Here is a 25718-nt window from a genome sequence, read left to right on the forward strand (position 1 = left end):
GCTCCTGAGCTCTCCTATCGACCCCAAACTCTCGACACCCTTTCTACTCAACCCCAGCAACCTATTTATAGCCAACAGACCCATCGAATCTCGCTCATTCACTCCATATAATTCTCTTTAACTCGGCAGTAAAGAAAATATTTCTAGGAATATTTTCTTTCCTGTTTAATCTTCTCACGCGTTTTCAAGCCTACAAATTACCATATTTAACTCCTTCACGCTCCAACAGGCTGTGAGGGTCTTCCATGCACGCAGAAAACACGTTGAATCTTCTCCAAATCACGTGAAACCCGTGATATACACGAACTGCCATGTTTTCAACCCGTGAATTGCAATAGGCATACTAAAAAACCGACGGTAATACCCTTTCACGGTGTAATTGCAGGACAAGATGGTGAGGAAGTGTTGTTTGGGTTCTTTGACAGGCAGGGTAAGCTTGTAGATGCACTACTTTCGGCCACTAAGCGGATGGACGCTGAGGGTAAGGTTACGGGGGTTCTCTGCTTTTTACACGTGACCTAGCCCGATCTTCAACATGCTTTACAGCTGCAGGGCATGTCGGAATACGCTTCTGCAAATAGCCTCCAGGAATTGACGTATATTCGCCAAGAAATCAAAAACTCACTTAATGGGATAATGTTTACCCGAAGTTTGATGGAGGCTTCTGAATTGTCAAAAGAGCATCAACAACTTATTAAGAGTAGCACTCTTTGTCAGGAACAATTAGGGATGATACTAAGTGATGCTAATTTGGAGAGTGTGGAAGAGTGGTATGGATCTCTTCACATCGCTTTTTGCTTGTATTTCCTTACTATTCATGATAGTTAAAGAATTATTAAATTGATCTGTTGAAAAATGTGAAACTGAATACTTTTCGACATGGCCATCACAGCTACTTAGAGATGAACATTCTCGAGTTCAGTTTAGGAGAAGCGTTAGAAGCCGTCATGATTCAAGGAAGGCCTCTATGTGAGGAGCGACAGTTGCAGTTCATCCAGGATTTTCCTGTGGAAGTATCATCCATGTATTTGTATTTTGTACGGTGACAATTTAAGGCTACAGCAAGTCCTGTCGAATTTGTTAATAAACACAATTCGATTCACTCCGGCATCTAAGGACTCATCAGTTTTCTTTACCGTCATTCCAAGAAAGCAGCGTATAGGGAATGGAGTATACATTGTTCATCTGGAATTCCGGTAATCTTCATTGAAATTCTACGTCAATATGTTGTTTCCTGCTCAATTAGTTTTTGGTTCTGTTTTTTAGAAGACAGATAGCACACGTCTTACTAACGTGCATATGTTAATGTCTGCAGGATTGCTCACTCAGCACCAGGGATTCCCGAGGCATTGATTCAAGAGATGTTCCACCACAGCCAGGGAGTTTCAATGGAAGGTCTTGGATTATACATAAGCCAAAGATTATCCAACTTCCAGAGATTATCCAAATGATTATATAAAAATTATATAAAAATTACTAATTAGTTATTGTGGACGGGTTTACGGGTTGTATCCGCGGTTTCACGGGCCGGGACGGGTTAACCCGTTTAAATTGTCAAAGGTATAGCGTATAACTACCCGAGATTGTGGTATTCATTTTTTAGATCGAATGTTTGAGTTTTTTTTTTTTTTTTTTTGCTACAAAAAAAAGTAAAAAGCTAAACAACATGGCTATCGACTTGCAAACAAGTTGATATACAAGAGGGGGTTGGAAGAGAACCACCACATATTGGAATGGTGATTTAAAGCATGCTTAGCTAGAGTATGGGTAACAATGTTCCCATCTATTTTGTTATAAACAAATTTTACCTTAGTTACTTTCCTTGCCTTGGCTCTAATTTGGAAGATTAACTCACGTAGTCTCCAAGGGATATGAGCTTTTTCCAAATCAGCATCTTAGCAAAGACAACAACCAACAAAACATCCCTGGTTTCAGCTTCAATGAGACTCAACACCTCGAAAAAATTGATTCCACACCCTTTAAACTTAATTTCATAGGTTTTAGCCATAACTGCCCAACCTACCTTAAAGTTATCAAACGCAACATCCACATTCAATTTGATCCAATTGACTTCAGGTGGTTGCCATTTAGGTGCAGTTTTTATAGCTTGAATAGTATGGGTCTGAACTTCACCCTCTAATAACACTGGGATAGAATAATTAAATCAGAACACAACTTCCTTGATGATCATGGTATTGAAAATCATACGAGTCACAAGTTGACTCGTACGATTCACTTCAAATTTTATTATTTCGCCTCAAATCGTACAGCTAAAGCAAATCTTCATTGAATCGTTAAGATTTCTTTTTTTGGTACGATCTTAACTTTTTTTGTTTTCTTCAAAATTGTCCTCAAAGAAAGAAGTATAAGGTGATAAAATATAAAGTTTTTCCAAATTTATCCTAAAAGAAAGAAATATAAGGTGATAGAAATATAAAGTGAATTTGTCCTTGATCGAACCTCAAACCTCCCAGCACCTTCACATCTTCCCTAAGTTCCACTATACCACACTCCCTATTTTGATTAATACTGAACTATTTAAAGTTTATAAATATAAAAAATGGACGAATACTTATGATTATTGTCGAATGTTTCTCACAGATCAATATTATTTGTAAGCAAACATACGATTCAAAAATGAACCATGAATCTTCGATGCACGACTCAACATATAATTCGATTCTTAAAAATAAAAAACGATTCACGATTTAAAAACCTTGTTGATGATGATCGATTTAAAAAACGATTCGAACCTTTTGATTTTTCCACAAAGCCCACATCACACAACTACCCATTTTAAAGACTTTATTATCATTTTTCTCAGCAAGCCATCCAGCAATAATTTATTTGCAACTTATACCACGGTAGTTTTCAGTTCTCTAACCAAGAGGGAAGCCAAAAAAAGCGGTTTGCAACTGGGCAATGAAAAAAATGTGCTCATGATCTTCAATAACTGTACTCTACAATTTGCATTATTGGTTTAAGCTTGTGATGTGTTTTCGTAGGTTCTCGAACATGGCTAGACCCTATCCATATAAACATGAGTAGTTTTGGTGGTAGTATATTCCAAAATCATTTTCAATGGAAAATATCATTATGAGCACCAGAGGAGCTAGGTTATTTCTGTTTGAGGATTTGTATGAAAGATTTACATGAAAACGTATGAGTGAGGTTTCCATAGCAGGCTTAAACCAAGGGATGTTGGAATTAGTCTGTTAAGTTTCCACTGCATAGTAAAGTAGTATGCTTGTTCTACGTGTGAATCGTTTGCATTATGTCGATGTTATTAGTGTAATGAAGAACATTGAAATATTCACGAGCAACTGTCGGCGAGTAGTTACTAATAGTGTGTACAGAAGCTGATTCCATTTGGGGTTCTTAATTTGGCCACAATTGGAAACAGTTGGAACATCCAGATCCTGGTACCTAAACATGTGCACCCTTAAATAAGTAGCTGGTACCCTTTAGGTATCAGTGGTCCTCAACCTAGCCGTTTAAGCTTTCAATTTGAGTCCCAAAAATGCAGATATTAGTCATTCAATTTGAATCTTAATTAATTTTGACGGCAATGTTTAAGTCATATTAGTGTTCAAAAATCAAGCATCTGTCTTGAGTTTTATGTCACCACCATAAAGCCAAAGAAGACAATGAGATGATAACTATGGACTTATTATGGGACCAATAATTTCATCTTTTAAACTCAAAAAGCAAAATCTAAATGCACTTGCAAGAACCTCGTGAGCTTTATGCCCCATCACATATAATGATGGCCCCAATCAATACACATCCTTGAACCTTTAACATCCTCCTCCTTGATTACACTCTTTTCCGGTCCAACTATGCACTTATTACTACTTTTAAATGAACCCACCGGAAGATGAAATGTCAGACGGCAAGAGTAAAAAGCCGAAACTAAAAATAAACCTAAATTGCTAACCACGTAGATGCATGCTTGCTGGTCCAACAGACAAAGGTGACGAGACCTGTAAAAAGAAGAAGAAAGACAATGACGCCGTTCTATTGACCGGGACCAACCCCGACGTTGACGGCTGTAAGACGAGCAACTCAGCGTAAAAACAGCCGGTTATGTTTTTGCTTGCAAAAAGCAGCATAAACACACTTTTGGAGTAAATATCAACATCAATATTTTAATCATTTTTACCCTCGTCAATTTAAACGAAGACACGTGTTCCGATTTGATCATAATACCCGTATGAAAAGTTCTGAAAAAAGTTGGGGGATGATTTATTAAAAGTACGAAAATATCCTCTGGGATTTGATTTAGGTTTTTTTGATGGAAAACCATTACGGTTGAGACGTTGACAGAAAATTAAAAGTTGTGTAGAGATAGGGGTAGGGGTAAAAAAGAGAAGCTCTGGTAAAACTAGTATCGGGAAGGTAATTTTCTCCAGAAACAATGCTGCTTGCTGCATGTCATGATGAATATAGAAGCTACTAAACATCTATTGGTCTATTCATATTTACTGTGGTAGTTTCAAGTTTGTTCTTAATATCCGTATAAAGAAGGAAAAACTGTTCAATTCCCTTTATAGCTTGACCAGTTTTTGTTTGAATGTTGTTTTTCCGATCCAATATATGTTGCTTGTATATGTCACACCTTAAAATGTTTAAGAAAATTTAATTATGAATCATTATTGTGTTATATCATAAGCTCATCATTTCATGATCTTTATAAACTTTTAACCAAAATGTGTATATATGGGACCAAATCATCATTTTATTGAAACAGCCGGTGGCCGGGACTGGGTGCTCACATGACTCGCACCTTTTAGCTGCAGCGCTGCTCAAATGAAACTCATGTGACACAGATTACGTAAATGATTACTTGGGCAAAAGAGATTAATTAGTTTTTTTTTTTTTTTTTTTTTCTGGTTTGTATTATTAGACAAGTACTGTACATGCATGAAACTTTCCTGAAGTGCAATTCTTACAGCTTGCCAAATATGATGATACTTGATCTTATGTTGCTGAGATAGTTGTCCGAATGGAAAAGCCTTGTTTGCATGTAACTTGATCTCATCAGTTCATCATACAAAAACAGATAAGGTAAAAGATATGTTGATGAACCCAAGAAGAAACAAGAAGCTTGCAACTGAAAGCGGCATAACATTAAGGAACCCTGTAAATTAAAATCATTAAAAAAAAGTAAAAGATCTTTACAAAAATCTAATGACATAAAAAAATAAAGAAAATTAAGCAGCAGGAAGCAGACACCATATTGATGAAGCAACAGTGGATCGGTAGCAGGGAGCTAACCACGCTTTTATGCAGCAGCACTCTCTCTTTCCATAGACTGTGTTGCTCTATGTACCTTGTCTATCTTTCTTTCAGTATAGGGTTCACAGCTGCTCCTCCAGTCCACTGTACTGTCCTTTCCTGCTCAATTACATTTCTCTCTCTCACTTACTTTATTCTTTGGGATAATAGTATCTTACCTAGACCAACTGTGTACTGAAAATCTCCATCATCATCACACCTCAGTTTGAATCTCTATGATCTTAATTTGAAAAAAGATTGTGGTGGGGAGTGTTGGGATCAATAAAAGTTGAGAAAATGAAATTGTACGGTTAAGTAACAACCTCCACTATAAGAAAAAACAAAATGTATCTACTTCTGTTTTGGTGCACTTAAACTTAACGTGGGTAGACAAAACCTGTAGAATTTCAAATTGTTGGACGGTGGAATTTCTGAAATCAGGAAGGCAAGCAAGATAGAGTTAAGTTAACCCACATTAAGTATCACATTTCAAAGGGTAAGAAATTGGTCAAAGGCAAAAACAAATTGAGTTTCAGAAAATGTTTCACTTCATTTTTTTTTTCTTGGGGAGCAAGCTCTAAGATAGCCCTCCATTAATGTTCTTTCAAGACAAGATTTGTTTGCTGCAAAATGCGAATCATAATACATTTTCAAGGAGAACCAGCAAGAAAATGGTCACATAGTGGTGGCCAGGGGTTGCTTTTTTGTGCATTTGGGATCAAAAGATATATCCACTTTGTTTTGGAAATAACACTTAATTTTTTTTACTTGTATTGAAAATATAAACACCTATGAATGTAACACAAATGTCCCTTCTTCTCTTCCTTAAAAAGCACTTACTTATACTTTAACTAAGCCCAATCCCAATTTAGTTAGATTCTCTATAGTTGGATTTTAGTTAGATTTTTTTTCATTTTTCCCAAATAAAATTTGACACAAACCACTACTTTAAACAACAAACAGATTAAGACTTCACTAGATGCTATCTTAATCTTGATTTTGTCTACTTAAAAGCATCTACTTATAGATTTCTACCTACCTAACCGAATTTTCTTTCTTTCTTGTTCAAAAGACCTATAGCTGTCAAATTTCACAGTAAAAAAGTACGGCTGACGGCTCCGTTGAGTCTCTTCATTGTTCTTCTACTTTCTATCTAACGTCTCTTCACCGCCGTTTACTCCCTCGTCTCCTTCATCTTCTTATCTCTTGTCTTCTTCTCTCTATCTTATTTACACTGCAACACAACACTCTCTCTCTTTCCTTACAGTTCACGCCAAAAGCCTGCTCCTCTTCTTCTTCTCTCTCTCTACTTCTCTCTAAAAACTGTGCATCAACAGAAGCAGCAGCAGCAGCAGAGAGAAGAGACACACTGATAGAGTGATAGAAATCAACCAACACTTCTTCATTTCTTAACTTCTGCATTTCCCCTTCTTCTTCAACTTCAACTCTTTTCTTTCTCTTTCACACTTCATCTTCTTTGTCTTGAGTATTTTGCTTTCTCTATATCATTCAGCCTCTGAAGCAGATAATAAGTACTTTTACTAGTAGAGATGAAGATACACATTCAGAAGTTGATTCTAGTAGTACTCTTCTTTACTGTAACTGCAAGTTTCTTACCATTTGTGACTTCGTCGTTCTCTATTGAAGGTTGGTTTCTCTCTTCTACATTAGCCCACTGTTATTTTTATTTTTATTTCCCATTTTTAGTAACTTTTTTTTAACGTTTCCTCAACAAAACGGAAAAAACGTTTCTGTGATATCGGTCTATTAACAGCACTGCGGTGTTGTTCATGATCATGAGATAGATGCTTTTCTTTTGTTTTCAGTTCTTTGTATGATTTTTTTTTTTTGCTAGTGATTTCTTAGGGTTTTGATTTCTGATTGATTAGGGTTTTTTCTTGTGTAGGACAAGCGTTGAAATCGATCAAAGCATCACTGAGTAATGTTGCTAATGAACTGCTTGATTGGGATGATGAGCACATTGGAGATTATTGTTCTTGGAGAGGAGTTTACTGTGATAATACTAGTCTCTCTGTTGTTTCACTGTAAGTCTGTTTTCTAGTCCTTTAATTTTTATTATTTCTAGTCTATTATAATTAGAATACTAAGTGTGATTTGTTTATTATTTGATAGGAATTTGTCGACTTTAAATCTTGGCGGGGAAATTTCACCTGCTATTGGGGATTTGAAGAACTTGCAGACTATGTAAGTTTCTGTTCTTTTCTCTACTTTCCTTTAATTTGATTTTGGTTGTGTTTCTGTGTTGTGATTATAGCTGACTTTGTGTTGTTATTTTGGGTAGAGATTTGAAAGGGAATCGGTTAAGTGGTCAAATTCCGGATGAGATAGGGAATTGTTTAGGATTGCAGTATTTGTAAGAACTCTTTATGTCTTCTTGTACTCTTTAGAATGTGTGATTTTTGATCTTAAGTTTGATTTTCTCAATGTGTAACGATTCTGTTGTTGTTTGACATTTTGCAGGGATTTATCTGCAAATGCTCTATATGGGGATATTCCATATTCCATTTCCAAGCTCAAGCAGCTCGAATTATTGTAAGTCATTTGGTGATTTCATTTTTCAGGCTTATGCATGAGTATTTGATCAATAGTAGTATCTGTTTTGATTTTTACTTAGTTTACATGGGTTTGTAATGCAGATCATTGAAGAACAACCAGTTAACTGGTCCTATTCCTTCGACGCTGTCACAACTCCCTATCCTGAAAACTTTGTAAGTTTCAGTATTGGTAACCTGAGTACGTTGGAAGAATGTGGTTGATGGGTTAAGAAGCATATTTTAGTATCGTAGCATACACCATGTTTTAATATCCCTTTAGCTTTACCTTGTTGAAGTGCTAATTGTATTTACAAATTTTGCTAGTTTTGTTTTGTCAAGTTGCTGATTTGGTTCTATATCAGGGATCTGGCCCAGAACCAGTTAACCGGAGACATCCCTAGGTTAATCTATTGGAATGAGGTGCTGCAGTATCTGTGAGTACAATTCCCCCTTAGAATAATCTTGTTCGATATATTAAAGTTTCAGTTGGTTATATCTTCGTTGTGTACTCATCGTGAGAGTCTAATCTATTGCAGAGGCCTGAGAGGGAATTCTCTAACTGGTACACTATCTCCTGATATGTGTCAATTGACCGGTCTCTGGTACTTGTAAGTATATCAACTGCTTAGCCTAGTTAGTGAATCTTATCTTCTTTTGACTCGATGCAAGTGAATCTATATATGACTTTTCTTTTACCCATTACAGTGATGTGAGAGGCAACAATATAACTGGTACTATCCCTGAAAACATTGGAAATTGTACAAGTTTTGAAATCTTGTAAGTTCCTTTACCTCTACTACTTTTTCAATCTTTTCTTCATCTATATATTGCCGTTAATGACACACTGTTCAATATGGCTTTCAGGGATATTTCCTACAATCAAATCACAGGGGAAATTCCTTACAATATTGGCTTTTTGCAAGTGGCTACCCTGTATGCATTCTTTCCTTGCTTGTTTCGTTGACTTGGCTTTTTTATTTGATACATTTTTTGAAGTTGAGGTCCCACAAATTCTATTCTGATAATTGTTATTTTCCTGGGTAATTGGCTGTTCATTCACTAGGTCGCTTCAAGGTAACCGGCTGACTGGAAAGATTCCTGAGGTGCTCGGTCTGATGCAAGCCCTTGCTGTGCTGTATGTATCATTACCTCTGCTTCTGAAAACATAACTGAACTTGTTTATGTGTGCTTGTTTTGCTGACAACATTCTGAATTATTGTGTCTTTGAATACTTACAGTGATTTAAGTGAGAATGAACTTGTTGGTCCAATTCCTCCGATTCTTGGCAACCTGTCTTACACTGGAAAATTGTGAGTTGTACTACATTTGTTGTTGTGTGTCATTGTATGTATCTTTTTTATGGCATTTGGAATGATGAATGGTGATTTTCTTTTTGTGTAGGTACCTACATGGTAATAAACTCACTGGACCAATTCCTCCAGAGTTGGGAAATATGTCAAAACTCAGTTACTTGTAAGTGTTATCTTTCAGTATGCAAGGAATTCAAGTTTAGCGTTGATGTAGGTGTCACTAACCAGTTAGGTGCATTAACAGGCAGCTGAATGACAATCACCTTGTTGGTGGAATTCCAGCAGAGCTTGGAAAGCTAGAAGAACTATTTGAACTGTGAGTATACTTTGTATTTCGTTGGAGGCTTAGATTTGATGTGCTTATATAAGACGGTCCTAAAATATTTGACTTCTTAACACAGGAATCTTGGCAACAACTTTCTTGAAGGCCCTATCCCAGAAAATATCAGCTCTTGCACAGCACTGAATCAGCTGTGAGTTTTATTGTTTTGGCAAATGTATTTTACCATTTTTGCTATATAGGTTTCTCATTCATGTTATCTCCTGTTTTCAGTAATGTTTACGGCAACAAATTAAATGGCTCCATCCCTTCTGGATTCAAGAATTTAGGAAGTCTAACTTACCTGTAAGTATTTTAAAGCTATCTTAGCGTTCTTCTCTGTATCGTATTATCGCCCTTCGGCTCCCTGTTCGTTTTTTCACAGCTGTCTTGCTCAATCTGCAGAAATCTCTCTACAAATCATTTTAAAGGACAGATACCTTTTGAGCTTGGGAGAATTATAAATCTTGACACACTGTAAGTCTAAGGAGCCTGGATTACTTTTATTTTTCCCAGGAAAATTTCTCTAATCTAACTTATTAGTTTCTGATTGCAGAGATCTTTCTAGCAATAATTTTGCCGGACAGGTGCCTTCTTCTGTTGGTGATCTGGAGCATCTGCTTACCTTGTAAGTAAAACTGCCTTGTTCTTAAGTTAACTTGTTTATTTGTCAAAAGGAAATACTTAGAAAATAACTTGTGCATGTTTCACATCTAGGAATTTGAGTAAGAACCATCTCAATGGTCCTATGCCAGCCGAGTTTGGGAATCTCAGGAGTATCCAAATTCTGTAAGTTACATTCAAACAAATGTGTTTGTCATATGACTTTCTTTTTGTTAGTCCATTCCATCCTTGTCAAAACTGATCTTAAAGTTACATCTAAATATCTAATAGGGACATGTCATTCAACAATCTCTCTGGCAAGATACCCGAAGAGTTGGGTCAGTTGCAGAATATCAACTCTTTGTAAGACCCTAAATTTTTTTGTCTTGCGGAAACTAGTATTGCTGTACAATTAGTGTTCTGGATTGTGGTGTCCTGTCTCAATTCTCAGTGTTGCATGTGTTCTGCAGGATTCTTACTAACAACAGTTTTTATGGGGAAATTCCATCACAATTGACCAACTGTTTCAGTCTAGATAACTTGTAAGTTATTTTGCTATCAGTTTAGTGCATTGTGGATCATCTGAAGTTCTCTTGTAACTCAGTTCTTGTGTGGATACAGGGATCTCTCCAACAATAACCTTTCAGGACTCGTTCCTCCTAACAAAAACTTTTCAAGATTTCCAGCCGAAAGGTATGGTACTTTATTCCATTAATAGGATTTTGTTTGATTTAAGTTGCTTAATGCCGACAGTTTGTTTGCTTTGTCTTTAGCTTTTCTGGCAATCCCTTGCTATGTGGCAATTGGTCGCGATCATGTTTTGGAGCGTATGTTGAAGGATCTAAAGGTATACTGTGATGGTTTTGAGAATGTATCGAATGTTTATTTTCTTTATTCGTCTGCCGTTTTGTTGAAGTTAGTTTTATCTTTTCATTTACAGGGCTTGTATCCAGAGCTGTGGTTTTGTTGATAATATTTGGCTGTATCTCACTACTATTGATGGTTATAGTTGCAATTTATCGATCCAACCAACAAAGTCTGTTTTTAAAGGGGTGTGATAAAACACTTGAAGGCATATCTCCACTTCCTTTTGTATTCTCCTGTTTACATTTTTCATCTATGTACTTGTCATTAATATTCTACTCTTTCAGGTCCACCAAAAATGGTAATTCTTCACATGGATATGGCAATACACTCCTATGAAGATATCTTGAGCATGACTGAGAATTTCAGCGAGAAGTACATCGTTGGTTATGGTGCATCGAGCACAGTTTATAAATGCGTGCTGAAGAACTCCAAGCCGATTGCCATCAAACGTCTCTATACTCAACATCCACACAACACGAGGGAGTTTGAGACAGAACTTGAAACAATTGGCAGCATCAAGCACCGGAATCTTGTGAGCCTACATGGATATTCACTTTCACCCCATGGAAATTTGCTCTTCTACGATTACATGCAAAATGGTTCCCTCTGGGACCTTCTTCATGGTTGGTTTGCTTTCCTTTTCTCTTGCGCAACTTAATTCTTTTGCTCGTTAGTTTGTAATTTGATTATTTTCTTAAGCAGTAATTAGCTTACTTTATTACTTATTTTGCAACAGGAGCGGGCAAAAAAGTGAAACTTGATTGGGATGCAAGATTGAGAATAGCAGTTGGAGCTGCTCAAGGACTAGCTTACCTTCACCACGACTGCAATCCGCGTATCATTCACCGCGATATCAAGTCTTCTAACATTCTCATTGATGACAACTTTGAAGCCCATCTCTCAGATTTTGGTATTGCGAGATGCATCTCATCTTCAAAAACCCATGCATCAACTTATGTGATGGGAACAATAGGTTACATTGATCCCGAGTATGCCCGGACTTCTCGACTCACTGAGAAATCTGATGTCTACAGTTTTGGTGTTGTTCTCTTGGAACTACTCACTGGCAAGAAGGCTGTTGATAATGAATTCAATTTGCATCAACTGGTTAGTAATCTTTGGGCATTTCTTCCTTGTACCTTTTTAAGTTCCTTGATATCCTTCTGTTGATTGATCAGGATCAATACTTAAGCTGCTAGTCTTTTGTCAGATATTATCCAAAGCCGATGACAATACAGTGATGGAGGCAGTTGATCCTGAAGTTTCTGTTACTTGCATGGATTTGAACCTTGTCAGAAAGACATTCCAACTTGCATTGCTCTGCACAAAGAGGCTTCCCTCAGAAAGACCCAGCATGCATGAGGTAGCACGACTCTTGGTCTCTTTACTTCCAGCTCCTCCACCAAAGTCATCTTTGGCTGCTCCAAAGCCAATCAGTTACACTCAGTTAGTGGCTACAGCAGAAACCAAACAATCGCAGCCACAACAAGAAGGTAAACGTGACAACAATTCATCTGATGCTCAATGGTTCCTAAGTTTTGGTGTAATTTCTAAGAACAGTCTCTAATTACGTACATTATTATACAAACATAACAAGATTAACTACAGAATCTGTGAGATCCCAAATTTTGTTGCAAGTGGGTTGTTTTCTCTTCAGTATGGGAGAATAGAATGTGGATGGGGTAATCACTGCTAAGATTTTATATTTTGGTCTACATTTTTTTTTTGTTGGGAATAGTTTTTAAATGACTTCAGTGGAAGTCATTTACAGAAAGGGGAAAGTAGGGTGAAATGGTATGGTTACATTTTTGTACAAAACGTTGTCCTTTTTTGTTCTTCTATGAAATTGGACTCCTTTGAATTGTTGTTTTACTAGTACTATTCCCTGTTGTTATTCATTTCCTTTCATTGTAGTTGCATGTTTTTTAGTTGGTTGTGTCATAAAGAATATCACAAGACATTGCTGTAGCTCCTTTAGTATGGTGGGGACTGGGGACCTTGGATTGTTTGACTGGTTATGATGGTTCATACGCAGTCTTTTATTTTATTCTAGCAGTTGATTGCTTGTCATGTTGTAGTTGTGACTAGTGATGACAATTGGTGAATGATAATAAATTGATTACCAATCAGTAGTTCTATCTTCTGTTGGTCCATCTTTGTGGAAAAATGAGTATGTGCAGAAAGCCTAGTCGTGGTCCATCTCTATGGTCCACTATAAATGTATGTTCACTCTTTAATAGTACTACCATTTTGCATCTTAAAGTTTTGAAGTTGGTTTTCTTATACAGAGATAGTAAAGTCATTCAGAGTTTACATGTTGAGGATGGTCTTTATTTCGAAGGTATATCTAAAACTCTGTCAATAGTACTACTGACGATGCAAAAACAGCAGGGATCTCTTAGATAGGCTGCTATCTCGCTTTGAGAAGCCATACAAACATGGAAACTCTCCTCCTGTGTACTCCTGTATACAATCATGGGCAACTCTACGTGGCATTGTCAAAATGCATTGCTGCCGTAGTAGGCTGCAAGTTCACACTTGGACGGTTTCAAGTTCTTAGCAACTAATGATTAGCTATGAAAGTTGGTTTCGTTTTGCTTTGAAATTTTTTTTAATATTCACCGTTATTTCATGTTTGCAAAAATATGCTACGTCCCGTGCTTTTGTACTTTCTTTAAAATCCTCTCCATGGAACAACATCACTTTTGGCATTAAATTTTCGGTGTATGCTTTATAGTGCTGAACCAAACGCACTCCTGTATACAACCATGGGCAACTTTACGAGGCATTGTCAAAACGCACTGCTGCAACAGTAGCCTACAGAGTAGTTCAAAATTTGACGGTTTCAAGTTCTTAGCAACATATGATATTTCAAGTTCAAAAAATGCTACGGCCTTTGTTTCTGCGCATTCTTTAATCCTCTCCACAGAACAACATCACTTTTGATATTAAGTTTTCGAGGTATGCTTAAATTATAGTGCTGCACCAAACAGTGTGGGAAGAATTACTCCGTTTAGTTTTTGATGCAATACGAAAAGAAAAAACCATCAAACATTCAAAAGTGCCTGAGCCTCATCTGTAGTTTAATCACAACAAAAACAAATACATGTTTTTCGCCATCATCGAGCTAGCACTCGTCAGCTACCAACGAAATAATTACTGTTGGTTTACTGTATTCTAAAAAAATACCATTAATTTTTACCATAAACTCTTGCATGTTTTCCCAAAATTAACTTCCGTGTTTCTGTATATTTACCTGACTCTATATTGGTAGGGGTGTGGAAACGTGCAGACAAAGAAACATTGTAAGATACCTAAATTTAGTAAAAGGACATCTACAAGGATACTTAAATCAAGGAATTACCAATAGTTACTATTTTAGTGTTCTTAGTTTGTGGGAGGTCCACCCATTAAAGCCCAGTAACCGGAGGTCCATAATTAAAAGAAAACATAAAAATGGACCAAATTTTTTAAGCCCAGGTCCTACACACGTGTGTAACCTATTACGTGCATTTTAATAATTCCCAAAATGGCCGTCACTATAAATATAACAGAAATAAAAGCCACATTTTGTCAATTTTCTTCTCAGTTCCGTTTTCTCTCTCTCGCTCGCTCTCCTCTGCTGCAGCCGCTTATGAAGTTTAGACCTAGGGTTTGTGAAGATGTTTCGTGGTTTTACATGTATGTTTCGTAATCTTTTCTCCAGTTCTTCTTTGTTTTTGATTAATTCTCAACTGAATCGTGAAGATCTGATTGATTTCATGATGTTTTCACTTTCTTTTTCCAGTTTGGTAGTTCGATTTCATGATGTTCTCTAGTTTTTCACGTGCTGCTGATTTTTAGACTATGAATCAACAATACATATTTGGTGTACTGAAATATACTGCTCTAATTTTGTTTTGTTTTTTATAGTTTTGGAGATTTTTCTTGTTTGATCCAGAAGTACATATACGGAATACTCAAATTAAAGTTTTTCGATTCTATTTTTTCGTAGATTCGCTACTTGTTTTTCACATGGAGCTAAATTTTAGATTATGAATCAGCAGTACATATATGGTGTACTGAAAAATTATGCTTTAATTTTGTTATTTTTGTAGTTTTGGATATTCTTCTTCTTCGATCTAGAAGTATATATATGGAATACTGGAAAAAAAAGTGTTTCGATTCAGTTTTTTATAGATTCATTACTTGGTTTTCACATGCAGCTGATTTTAGTTCCATTTTGGTTTTTTTTATATGCTTTTGAATTGCTTTTGTGTATTAATCATCGGTACGTATATGATATATTGGTGGATTTTAATGAAACAAGTTAAGATCTAAATAAAAAAATCATGTTTTATGTTTATTTCATTAGTAGATCTGATATTTTTATGGTTTTTGGTTTGATTTTCAGTTTTCTTTTGTGTATTAACCATCAATACATATCTGACGTACTGTTTTCTTTTTTTGTTTACTATGAATCTATAGGTTTTCTCTTATTTTTTTGGTTTGATCCAGGAGTACATATATGTTGTACTGGTTGAAACTTCTTCTGATTCTGTTTTATTCAGAGTTTTGCCACTTTTTTTGGTTTGATCCATGAGTTCGTATGTGAAATACTGAAGTATGTGCTTTGATTCGGTTATATTCATGGATTCATCATTTCTTGACATGTAATTGAGTTTTTAGTTTATGAATCCGCGTTACGTATATGTTGTACTGATAAAAACTTCTTTTAATTCTGTTTTATTCATAGTTTTGCCACTTTATTTTGGTTTGATCCATGAGTACGTATGCGAAATACTGAAATAGATGCTAATTTTGTTGCTTTGTTTTAATATTGTTATATTCTGGTCACATTTACAGGTTCAATATGTCCAACGGATACATACTCTATATGTAAGCAGTGAGGCAGATACCTACTTAGATTTGTACATAGTGTAGCAGATATGTACTCAGATTTGTAAGCAGTGTAGACACACACGTTTGGTAGTAATGGGTATTATGGACATTTCCATGTTTTAATTAATTTTGGACCTGCGGATAAAAAAAAGATCCGGTTGGACCCTACTATAAATAACTATATGGGCCTAGGACCAAACAAGAAATTTTCCTACTTAAATTCCCTTGGACGTACAAGTGTGCATATATAAATAAATATCTTCTGCAGGACTAAGCATGCACCTTAACACGTTTTTGGCATGGTTTATTAGAGGGGCGGCATTCTAATAGGACAAAAAGGGTCATTACATGATCATTTAAGGTGTCCTTTATAAAAAAAATACTGAAAATGACAAATTAACCCTCATAATTGATAACCAAATTTAGTGATGATAATCAAGTTTAGTGTTAATGATTAATTTCACTTATATTAACTCAAAATCAAAACCAAAATCAGATTTTTAGAGTTAAAAAAAAAAGTTTAGAGGAGAAGGTCAATCTCAATCAATTGAAAAAATTAACCAACAAAATGAAGAACCAGGACCTGAAAATGACCGGGTATACTTCTAAATTAGTCCCAACTAGCTTTTTGTTGCTCAAAGTTATCTAAAGTACGTAAAAAATTCATTTTTTTTTTACATTTTCATAGCTAATTACGGTTGGAATTGTGCTCATAACCAACCGTAAATCGAAGTTACGGTTCGTAAACGATGAACTACCAACCGTAACTGGTTAAATTTGAAGAAAACCCAATCGTAAAACCAGTTACGGTTGGTAACTAAATGTTCGATACGAACCGTAACTCAGTTACGGTTGGTAACCAAATGCTCGATATCAACCGTAACTGAGTTACGGTTCGTAAACTAAAATGGTTACCAACCGTAACTGAAGAAAATTCTCAGATATAAGAACATACAGTTGGTAATTGAACATCAAAATATCAAAATATCCAGTTACGGTTGGTAATAGTTCATTGAACATACGGTTGGTAATTGAACTATTACCAACCGTAGCAACATCAAAATATCCAGTTACGGTTCGTAATTGAGTTAAAATCAACCGTAACTCACATAAACCCAGAAATTTCAATTTCAATTTTCATCTAAAACCCTAATTTTCGATAGAAATTAAACTTAAATCGGACAAAATAAACCAAATCGTAACTGGTTAATTTTCAAAACATACCTCATATAAGTCATTACACTACACTTGATTAATTTTCGAATCGTCGATTAATCGAAGACGATGAAATTTTGACTTTTAATGGAGGTTTGGAAGGAGGAGAAGAGAAGAAAAAAGAAAACAAATTTTCAATTTAGCTTTGATTTAGGTTAAAAAATAGGGAGGGTAATCTAGTTAATTTACACCCCCTATAGAACATCCCCTAACTAACTAGAGGGACATTACTATCACACTGCCGCCCTTCTAATAAACCATGACGCCCCTATAACAAGTTACAAATATTTAGCGTAACCTGTGGTTTTTATTTACTTTGCTGCTATACTGATAGTACTCCTGTTGGATGTATCTATAGAGAAGAAGATGATGATGCCTCATCATACAGATGAAGACCACGATGAAGATGGAGACACAGACGACGATGACGAAGAGTTGGATGTTTTCGAATTGACTAGGGAAAACGGAGAACTTAGAGTGTATTTTTGCGACATAAATGAAGATAGTTATGCGGAGAAGCTTGATCAGTTGGAGAAGTTGAAGATTGGTTATGGGCCTACTGCTACATACGAAGAAGGGGAAGACAGTTATGATGTTCACATATATGTTTATTATCGTAAGAAGAGAGATTATGGGGGATATGGTATTATTATACGGCACATCAACTCCAGAAAATACATAGGTGCTTACTATTTGGCCTCCACAGGAGGTTCATATCTTCATTACCTTCTGGAGGGAATTAAGAGATGCTTAGAGATCATTGACGAATGGGGATTTCATCGATTCGACTGGTCGATCAATTCAAGAAGAGCTGTTGCCTACTTTAACCACATTTTCAGGGATCCCATCTGCCTAACTAACTGCTTTCATTACAAACGTGATATTGCTGATATGAATTACTGCAAGAGTTGCTTGAGAGATCGAATGTGGTTGACTGCTGAGAAATTCGAGCTATTGGAACCAGTTATTAAAGCCATTTTAAAGATGCAATATGAAAGCAAGTACAAATTTAGAGGCGGCTGTTCTCTGCGGCACCTTGTGGCTGCAAATTATATTGCAAAATTAGGTGCAGAAGCACTTAGCGGAAGATGGAACCGGGCGTGAGTCCAGATCAGGTATTAGAAGTTAATGTGAAGATGGAAGAGGAAGAAATAGAAGCACTTGAGCAGGAGACGGGACTAGGCGTTGAGTCCAGAATAGGACTCAAGTGGTAGTGGTGGTGGCCAGGGATCTCCGGCAGTATGTTGTCTCTTTTGTTAGTCCCATATGTTTTCTGGCCAGGTTTTGATTTCAAAGGTGTTTGCAACATCTTAATTAATCTATGTAATCTTTTGGTTTTTCAATGAGATGAGTGATGGTTTTCCAAAAGTTGTTGTAATAGTGGTATATAATAGGTTCTTTTCAGACTTGTGAAGGAAATGGAATTTTTAGATTTAATAAAAATATATATACAAAAATATTAATAATGGGCGAGAGGTACTGAGACTAAGGATTTGGCCGAATTCACTACACAGGGTTCATTCATATATTCTTTGACAATTTAAAACTCAATAAAATTAACATGGACTCTGATTTTGCCAAGATAGATTCTCAAAACATCGATTGTAAGTCCTAAGCATGATGTATCAAAACACCTAAGCTAAGCATACATCATCAAATTAAATAAAAACCAATTAATTCAAATCATATTTCAATTTTAAATTAATGCAAAAGTCATAAAAAGAATAAAATAAATTTACCTGTGTATGAAATTCACCCTCCTCCGTCGTCCCAGTGTTGGGTTTAGCTCATCATGATAAAAACACGCTCAAAATATTTATTTATTGCTCAAATGGTGTTTACAATGGAGAGAAAAGGAGAAAATGGTGTAAAACTGTAATCTGCGATGCACAAAAAGCGTCACAGAATGAACGACAAAACACAAGTGCTGCTGCTGTTTAGACTGCACTGCGACCCACGGCTTTGCGTCTTAGACGCTATTGATAAACGAGTGTCCTTGCGAGTCTGTTCTTCGTGTTCTTGGTGTTCTTCACCAGCAGCAGCAGCAGAAACAGAGTTTCATCAACTCTTGATTTCTGCTTCTCTGGACCTCCTCTCGACCCCAAACTCTCGACACCCACTCTAGGACTCCCAGGGAACCTATTTAAACCAAAAACACGCGTTGAATCTCCTCCATTAATCCCAAATAATCTTCTTTTACTCGGGATATTTTCTTTCCTTTTTCAAAGAAATACGGGATTTTCTTTCCTTCAATTCCTCTTCCGCGCTTCTGTTGTTGTGGAACACACTCCAAACAAGTTTCTACATCATCCCAACTCCATCCAAACACGTACAAACACGCTGAATCCCGTGAACAACTCTTCCCTGCACGTATTCCCCTTTTTCCAGCTCGTGGATTTCCTAGCCAATTCAAGCCAATTATGGTCGAACCAAACACCCATACCATCTTTATTATGATATATCACATCTTTCCACAAAGTTTCAGCGATTGAATCGCACAAAATCACGTCCAAATGTCCGATCAAACTTCTGCCAGTTGCATGCATCATTTTCCCCGCCTTTTTCTGATTTCAAATTTTGGAAGAAAGGGACCTCCCCTTTATCCATTCCTGGGATCCCTTTAGCAATTGGGGCGGAAATAGTAATTTTTGGGGCCGAAACAATAATTTTTCTGGGTGTTTTTAACAACTCCTCCGGGTGCTTTTAGCGCATTTCTGGGGTGCCTTTAACACTTTATCCCGAGGGTGTAAAACACCACTTTTTAAGCCCATTTCGCCGCAATGGCTTATTTCTCTAAAATTTCCTACAAAGACATAAAATAACACAATAAATACAAAATCGAGCATTAACAATACATACAATTGAGACATATTAGACACATAAATGTGTCTATCAACACCCCCAAACTTATTATTTGCTAGTCCTCGAGCAAAACTAATATGGAAAATAAAATCCTAACTCACTAGGTGTCCCTAGTGACCGAGTTAATCTCGGGAGGGTTTACTAGAGGTGTACCCACAAAACCAATACTCCAGACCCTAGCTATTTACGCAGAACCTTGGAAGGCACTAAAGAATCTCCTTGGTTGGCATACAATCATTGACTATAGGAGGAAGTACCCTGATGCGAAATTCCAATTGTTGTACACGAGTTTGCACTCAAGCATACTAAAATTCATATAAAGTGACAGAGCTCTACTCAGATAGTTGCACTATGGACATCATATTCGGAGTCAAACTAATCATATGGATAGAAAAAAGAGATGGAAATTGAAAAATGTAGATGGTTTTGATGTTAACCAAATGATCGATGTTTCACATATCTGTCTGAAGGCCACTGCCAGAATGAACCTATCCTAATTGACTGAGATACCGGTCTGACTAATATCAACACAACTGGCATATACAAGGGAACCATTGGTCAATTACTTAAATCTAGATCAACAAACTGGCAAATACAAGGGAACCAACAGTTGACTACACAGAACAATAACCATTTTTTTTTAACTTAACGACATGATTAGATCTTTTTGATCCAAGCACATGTTTCTTGTCAGCAGATTACACGATAGTTCCCACGGGTCCTGCATTCCATGCTTGCTTAGGCGACGGAAACAGGAAGAACACACGCATATTGCTATCCAAGTGTTAATACTTATTCCGATTGGTCTAACTGGTCCGATCTCTTTTTTTTTAAATAACTCAGTCACTCTAATTCACCCTAGCAGTGGTAACAACTTGAATCGTGTGCCCCACCTAATCACTTAGATAAACATAGTTTAAAAAGAAAAAAAAAAGAAATGAAAAGGACTCAACGAGATATGGTGCAACTATCATGTTATTTCTAACACCTGAGCTCTGTGCTTTTATGAATAGACTCTATAGATGTTTCCATCTAATCAGATTGGTTCCTAAACTCCTACAACCAAGATGCTTCCATACACTTAGATTAGTTAGTGCCATCCTGAATACGCATAAATCTCTAGTCTCTGGAGCGTATTTATTTATTGCAACTAAAAGATTTTCCCATACCCCCAGACTTAAATCTAACATTGTCCTCAATGTTCTAAAGATGAAACTAAAAGCATGAACAAGGAGAAATTGTTACCATTTGAAGCGAAAGAGTTAAGGAAAGATATTACCATGTTGCATGAGCATGGGATACCTCCCAAGAAGTGCTAAGTTTAAAGTCTTCAGCCAGACTTAGGAAAGGATTAGTCAACTCGAACCATAAAGTAACAGTCGAAATAACTGTGGGTCTTCAAAACTAAATAGAGCTGACCAAAGGAAACTGCAATGAACCAAGAAAGTGAACAAGACTAGCATGCCCTTACTTAGTTTCCTGATTAAGAAATTTATATCTAATTTTGGTTCAGGTTCAGGTTCTATGAAAGGGTCTAAATAAAAAAAATTCATTGGCTGCGTTTCTTCATAGGTGGGATCTGAATCATTAGGTTCTAGAGTCTGGAAAAACTCAAATATGATCTTAGAAGCGCACAATAATAACCTAAATAACTGAGGATCCTCTAAGTCAATAAGATTTGACTTACATAATTGACCACAATGAGAGTAGTGGTCATTCTTAAGCAAATGTGTCGATTCTAATTTCCTAAATCATTTAGGTTTAGTCTCAAAACTTAATATTCGACACATTTGGAATATAAACGTTCCCACAGTTGGAAGAAAACTATTTGGTGGGAAAACAAATTCAATCTGGGGATCATAGCCTGGTAAAACCACATCAACCAGAGGATGGGTTTCTAACGACTGAACTTCTTCCTGGACATCATTAGGTTCGGGAAAACGAGTATGAAGGTAATCTTGTAAAATTGTCGAGGCAGAGATATCAAGTCCTAAATGAAGGGACTTTCTGAGAGTTAAAGGTAATGCACTAGGAAGGTGATAATCACCCCCAAACTTAGAGTTTTCAGTGTCTCTAGATAGACTAGTTACAATCTCCCTAATTTCTAGATCATTGGAATCCTGAAAATAGTCAATTGCTTTCGATTATATCAGGTTACTCATATTTATATCTCTACGATTCTTTTCTTCTAAGACTATTGTTTCTAAGTCGCTAGACTCTAAAACAGCATTTTCGGAATAAACCCGTTCCTCTAAAGCATTATCGGCTTCGTAATCAAAAGGAAAAACTACATCGTCTAAAACGGTGGTATCCCTAATCAAATCCTCGTCCTTTTGAATAGGTGAATAATCATAAAAATTATTTGGATTTGAACTAGAATCATTATAAAGCTCAATTGGATTAATAGATTCCTGATCACTATGCCTACACATTTCAGATTCTTCATTACTACTATCCTCATCATCATAATAGTACGAAGATGATTGAACCTTATCTAAATAAGTAGTGTCTTTTATTCTAACCTCGTCCTCTAAATTAGGCAAATATTCACTATTGATATCAAGGGTAGAATTAGAAACACTATTTTGGAAATTTAGATCATTTCGAGCAGCATTAGCTAACTGTTCATTTTCTGCCTCTAGACGTGCCTGAATTTCACTGAGCATAACACTTATACGTTCACTCTCGTTTATCATCTCAGAATATCGTGTACACTCTTCTTTTGAACTATTCATTGCAACTAAACGTTTATACGTCCTTTCAATCCGTTGTTGGGTCTCTTCTAGAGATGGAACAGGTTCAGAAATATCATAATCAGGACTAGTTTCCAAAAACGAGTAACCAGTACTACAGTGTTCCTGATTTTCTTGCTCGTAAGACCAATTCGCGTGTGGATAGTAAGGGCTCACCATGGTATGAACCATAACCTTGAAAAGGTTGGCGTTCCCAACTACTATTCCCACCATGGTCATAAAAAGGATGATGTCCATATTCAAATTCAGTCGATCGATACTCATTGTATTGGCTTCTATCATACCAGTTCGACATTCTTAATTGCAAGGGAATTCTACACAATCACAAACAAGGCTGACTCGACCAAATCAAACCTATAGAATCTAGCAAACAAAAAGCATGATGGCTCCACTTAGATTGTTTCTAGACCAGCTTCTATTCCTTCGAAAAGGAATTCGTTACAATTTGAGCACACCCTCTGGAATCAATCCGAGCTAATGTAGTTGAATCGAGGCGAGGGAAGCTCAGTGGAGCTTTGATACCCAAAGCCTCACCGGTATTACAAGGCGGCGCAGTCAACGCATTCAACTTACAGAAACCATCAAGAACTTTGAAGTATGCTTAAAAGAGTAACCAATATTTTTCGAAAGATTTTCCTACCAAGCTCGTTACCCTATCGGTCTCGTTCTAATCAAATTTTAAGCTTGGGTTCGCGTTAGGTTTCGTTTACCTAAGGCGGGCAAGAAGGGACGGTGATGAAATCCGAACCCTTATCTTATATGGCCAGTTCTTGCCCTTTACTAGGAATTAAACAGCCGGTTCGTCCTCAACAATAATCACCTTAAGGCAGACAGTAAACCGCTACAGGAGATTCGCGGTGTTTAGAGTTTACCTCCCGTACCAGACGGGCGAAGAACCGCGTGAAGTCGACTCGGGCCACGACTCCTATGTCATGTACGAACCCGAGGGGCCGAGACGAATATTGTAATCGTCGTCCTTCCCTGCAAACAGTTTATATTAATTTTTTTTTATATAACCCTTCCGTAGGGTTTAAAATTAAAATAAATTGTCCAAAGTCCAGTCCAATGAAAAGAAATACAAAAAATAATAATAATAATTACAAAAAAAAATGGAAAGTCTCTTAAAAAAAATAAAAAAAAAATCTCTCTCTTTTTTTTTTTCTCTTTTTTTTTTTTTTTGCTTTGTCTTTTTTCCTTCTCCTTTAGCTTTAAGCTTTGATTCCAAGGTCTTTAGTATCCAACTTCAAACCTGTAATACAAAGACATACCAAAGAGACGTAAAAAGAACAAATGGAATAATAAAAAAATAATAATAACCTAAAAATTCTACCTAAACATAAATCCGCGTCGGCGGCGCCAAAAATTTGATGGTTTTCCAAAAGTTGTTGTAATAGTGGTAAATAATAGGTTCTTTTCAGACTTGTGAAGGAAATGGAATTTTTAGATTTAATAAAAATATATATACAAAAATATTAGCAATGGGCGAGAGGTACTGGGACTAAGGTTTTGTCCGAATTCACTACACATGGTTCATTCATATATTCTTTGACAATTTAAAACTCAATAAAATTAACATGGACTCTGATTTTGCAAAGATAGATTCTCAAAACATCGATTGTAAGTCCTAAGCATGATGTATCAAAACACCTAAGCTAAGCATACATCATCAAATTAAATAACAACCAATTAATTCAAATCATATTTCAATAAATTAATGCAAAAGTCGTAAAAAGAATAAAATAAATTTACCTGTGTATGAAATTCACCCTCCTCCGTCGTCCCAGTGTTGGGTTTAGCTCATCATGATAAAAACACGCTCAAAATATTTATTTATTGCTCAAATGGTGTTTACAATGGAGAGAAAAGGAGAAAATGGTGTAAAACTGTAATCTGCGACGTACAAAAAGCGTCACATAATGAACGATAACACAAGTGCTGGTGCTGTTTAGACTGCACTGCGACCCACGGATTGCGTCTTAGACGCTGTTGATAAACGACTGTCCTCGCGAGTCTGTTCTTCGTGTTCTTGGTGTTCTTCACCAGCAGCAGCAGCAGAAACAGAGTTTCATCAACTCTTGATTTCTGCTTCTCTGGACCCCCTCTCGACCCCAAACTCTCGACACCCACTCTAGGACTCCCAGGAAACCTATTTAAACCAAAAACACGCGTTGAATCTCCTCCATTAATCCCAAATAATCTTCTTTTACTCGGGATATTTTCTTTCCTTTTTCAAAAAAATACGGGATTTTCTTTCCTTCAATTCCTCTTCCGCGCTTCTGTTGATGTGGAACACACTCCAAACAAGTTTCTACAGCATCCCAACTCCATCCAAACACGTACAAACACGCTGAATCCCGTGAACAACTCTTTCCTGCACGTATTCCCCTTTTTCCAGCTCGTGGATTGCCTAGCCAATTCAAGCCAATTATGGTCGAACCAAACACCCATACCATCTTTATTATGATATATCACATCTTTCCACAAAGTTTCAGCGATTGAATCGCACAAAATCACGTCCAAATGTCTGATCAAACTTCTGCCAGTTGCATGCATCATTTTTCCCGCCTTTTTCTGATTTCAAATTTTGGAAGAAAGGGACCTCCCCTTTATACATTCCTGGGATCCCTTTAGCAATTGGGGCGGAAATAGTAATTTTTGGGGCCGAAACAATAATTTTTCTGGGTGTTTTTAACAACTCCTCCGGGTGCTTTTAGCGCATTTCTGGGGTGCCTTTAACACTTTATCCTGGGATGTAAAACACCACTTTTTAAGCCCATTTCGCCGCAATGGCTTATTTCTCTAAAATTTCCTACAAAGACATAAAATAACACAATAAATACAAAATCGAGCATTAACAATACATACAACTGAGACATATTAGACACATAAATGTGTCTATCAATGAGGTTCTTAGCAGTAAAAAAGCATTGGCCATTTGCCCCATGCGAATTCGAGAAAAGCGAAACGAACACACATAAAGCACTTACCATTGATTTGTTTGTTAGTTAATACTTTCTAGGAGAACTTTACTTGCACATAAGATCTGGCTTTAGTTGAACCTTGGCTGCACTTTACT

At 36.5% G+C, this 25718-nt stretch overlaps 1 protein-coding gene across 1 annotated transcript; it reads left to right on the forward strand.

Annotated features, from left to right (window-relative positions):
• Nucleotides 1-6536: 6536 nt before the first annotated feature.
• Nucleotides 6537-12812, forward strand: LOC113304676 (LRR receptor-like serine/threonine-protein kinase ERL1). Its single transcript, XM_026553816.1, has 27 exons — nt 6537-6924; nt 7184-7322; nt 7411-7482; nt 7580-7651; nt 7759-7830; nt 7935-8006; nt 8195-8266; nt 8369-8440; nt 8538-8609; nt 8697-8765; nt 8896-8967; nt 9071-9142; nt 9234-9305; nt 9387-9458; nt 9544-9615; nt 9696-9767; nt 9867-9938; nt 10018-10089; nt 10179-10250; nt 10356-10427; nt 10535-10606; nt 10686-10757; nt 10838-10911; nt 11005-11136; nt 11216-11554; nt 11668-12038; nt 12142-12812. Exons 1-27 carry the CDS (start codon nt 6828-6830, stop codon nt 12496-12498), a joined length of 2946 nt encoding a protein of 981 aa, XP_026409601.1. The 5' UTR covers nt 6537-6827; the 3' UTR covers nt 12499-12812.
• Nucleotides 12813-25718: the final 12906 nt, after the last annotated feature.

The sequence above is a fragment of the Papaver somniferum genome, chromosome 8, assembly GCF_003573695.1.
Source record: "Papaver somniferum cultivar HN1 chromosome 8, ASM357369v1, whole genome shotgun sequence".
Taxonomy (NCBI): Eukaryota; Viridiplantae; Streptophyta; class Magnoliopsida; order Ranunculales; family Papaveraceae; genus Papaver; species Papaver somniferum.

Bases quoted from the DNA above. Each gene is read 5' to 3' on its own strand.
- LOC113304676 (XM_026553816.1), top strand. From the start codon at position 6,828: ATGAAGATACACATTCAGAAGTTGATTCTAGTAGTACTCTTCTTTACT. The intron at 8,766-8,895 runs GTATGCATTCTT...TTCATTCACTAG, and splicing joins TTTTTGCAAGTGGCTACCCT to GTCGCTTCAAGGTAACCGGC. The intron at 9,768-9,866 runs GTAAGTATTTTA...CTCAATCTGCAG, and splicing joins TTAGGAAGTCTAACTTACCT to AAATCTCTCTACAAATCATT.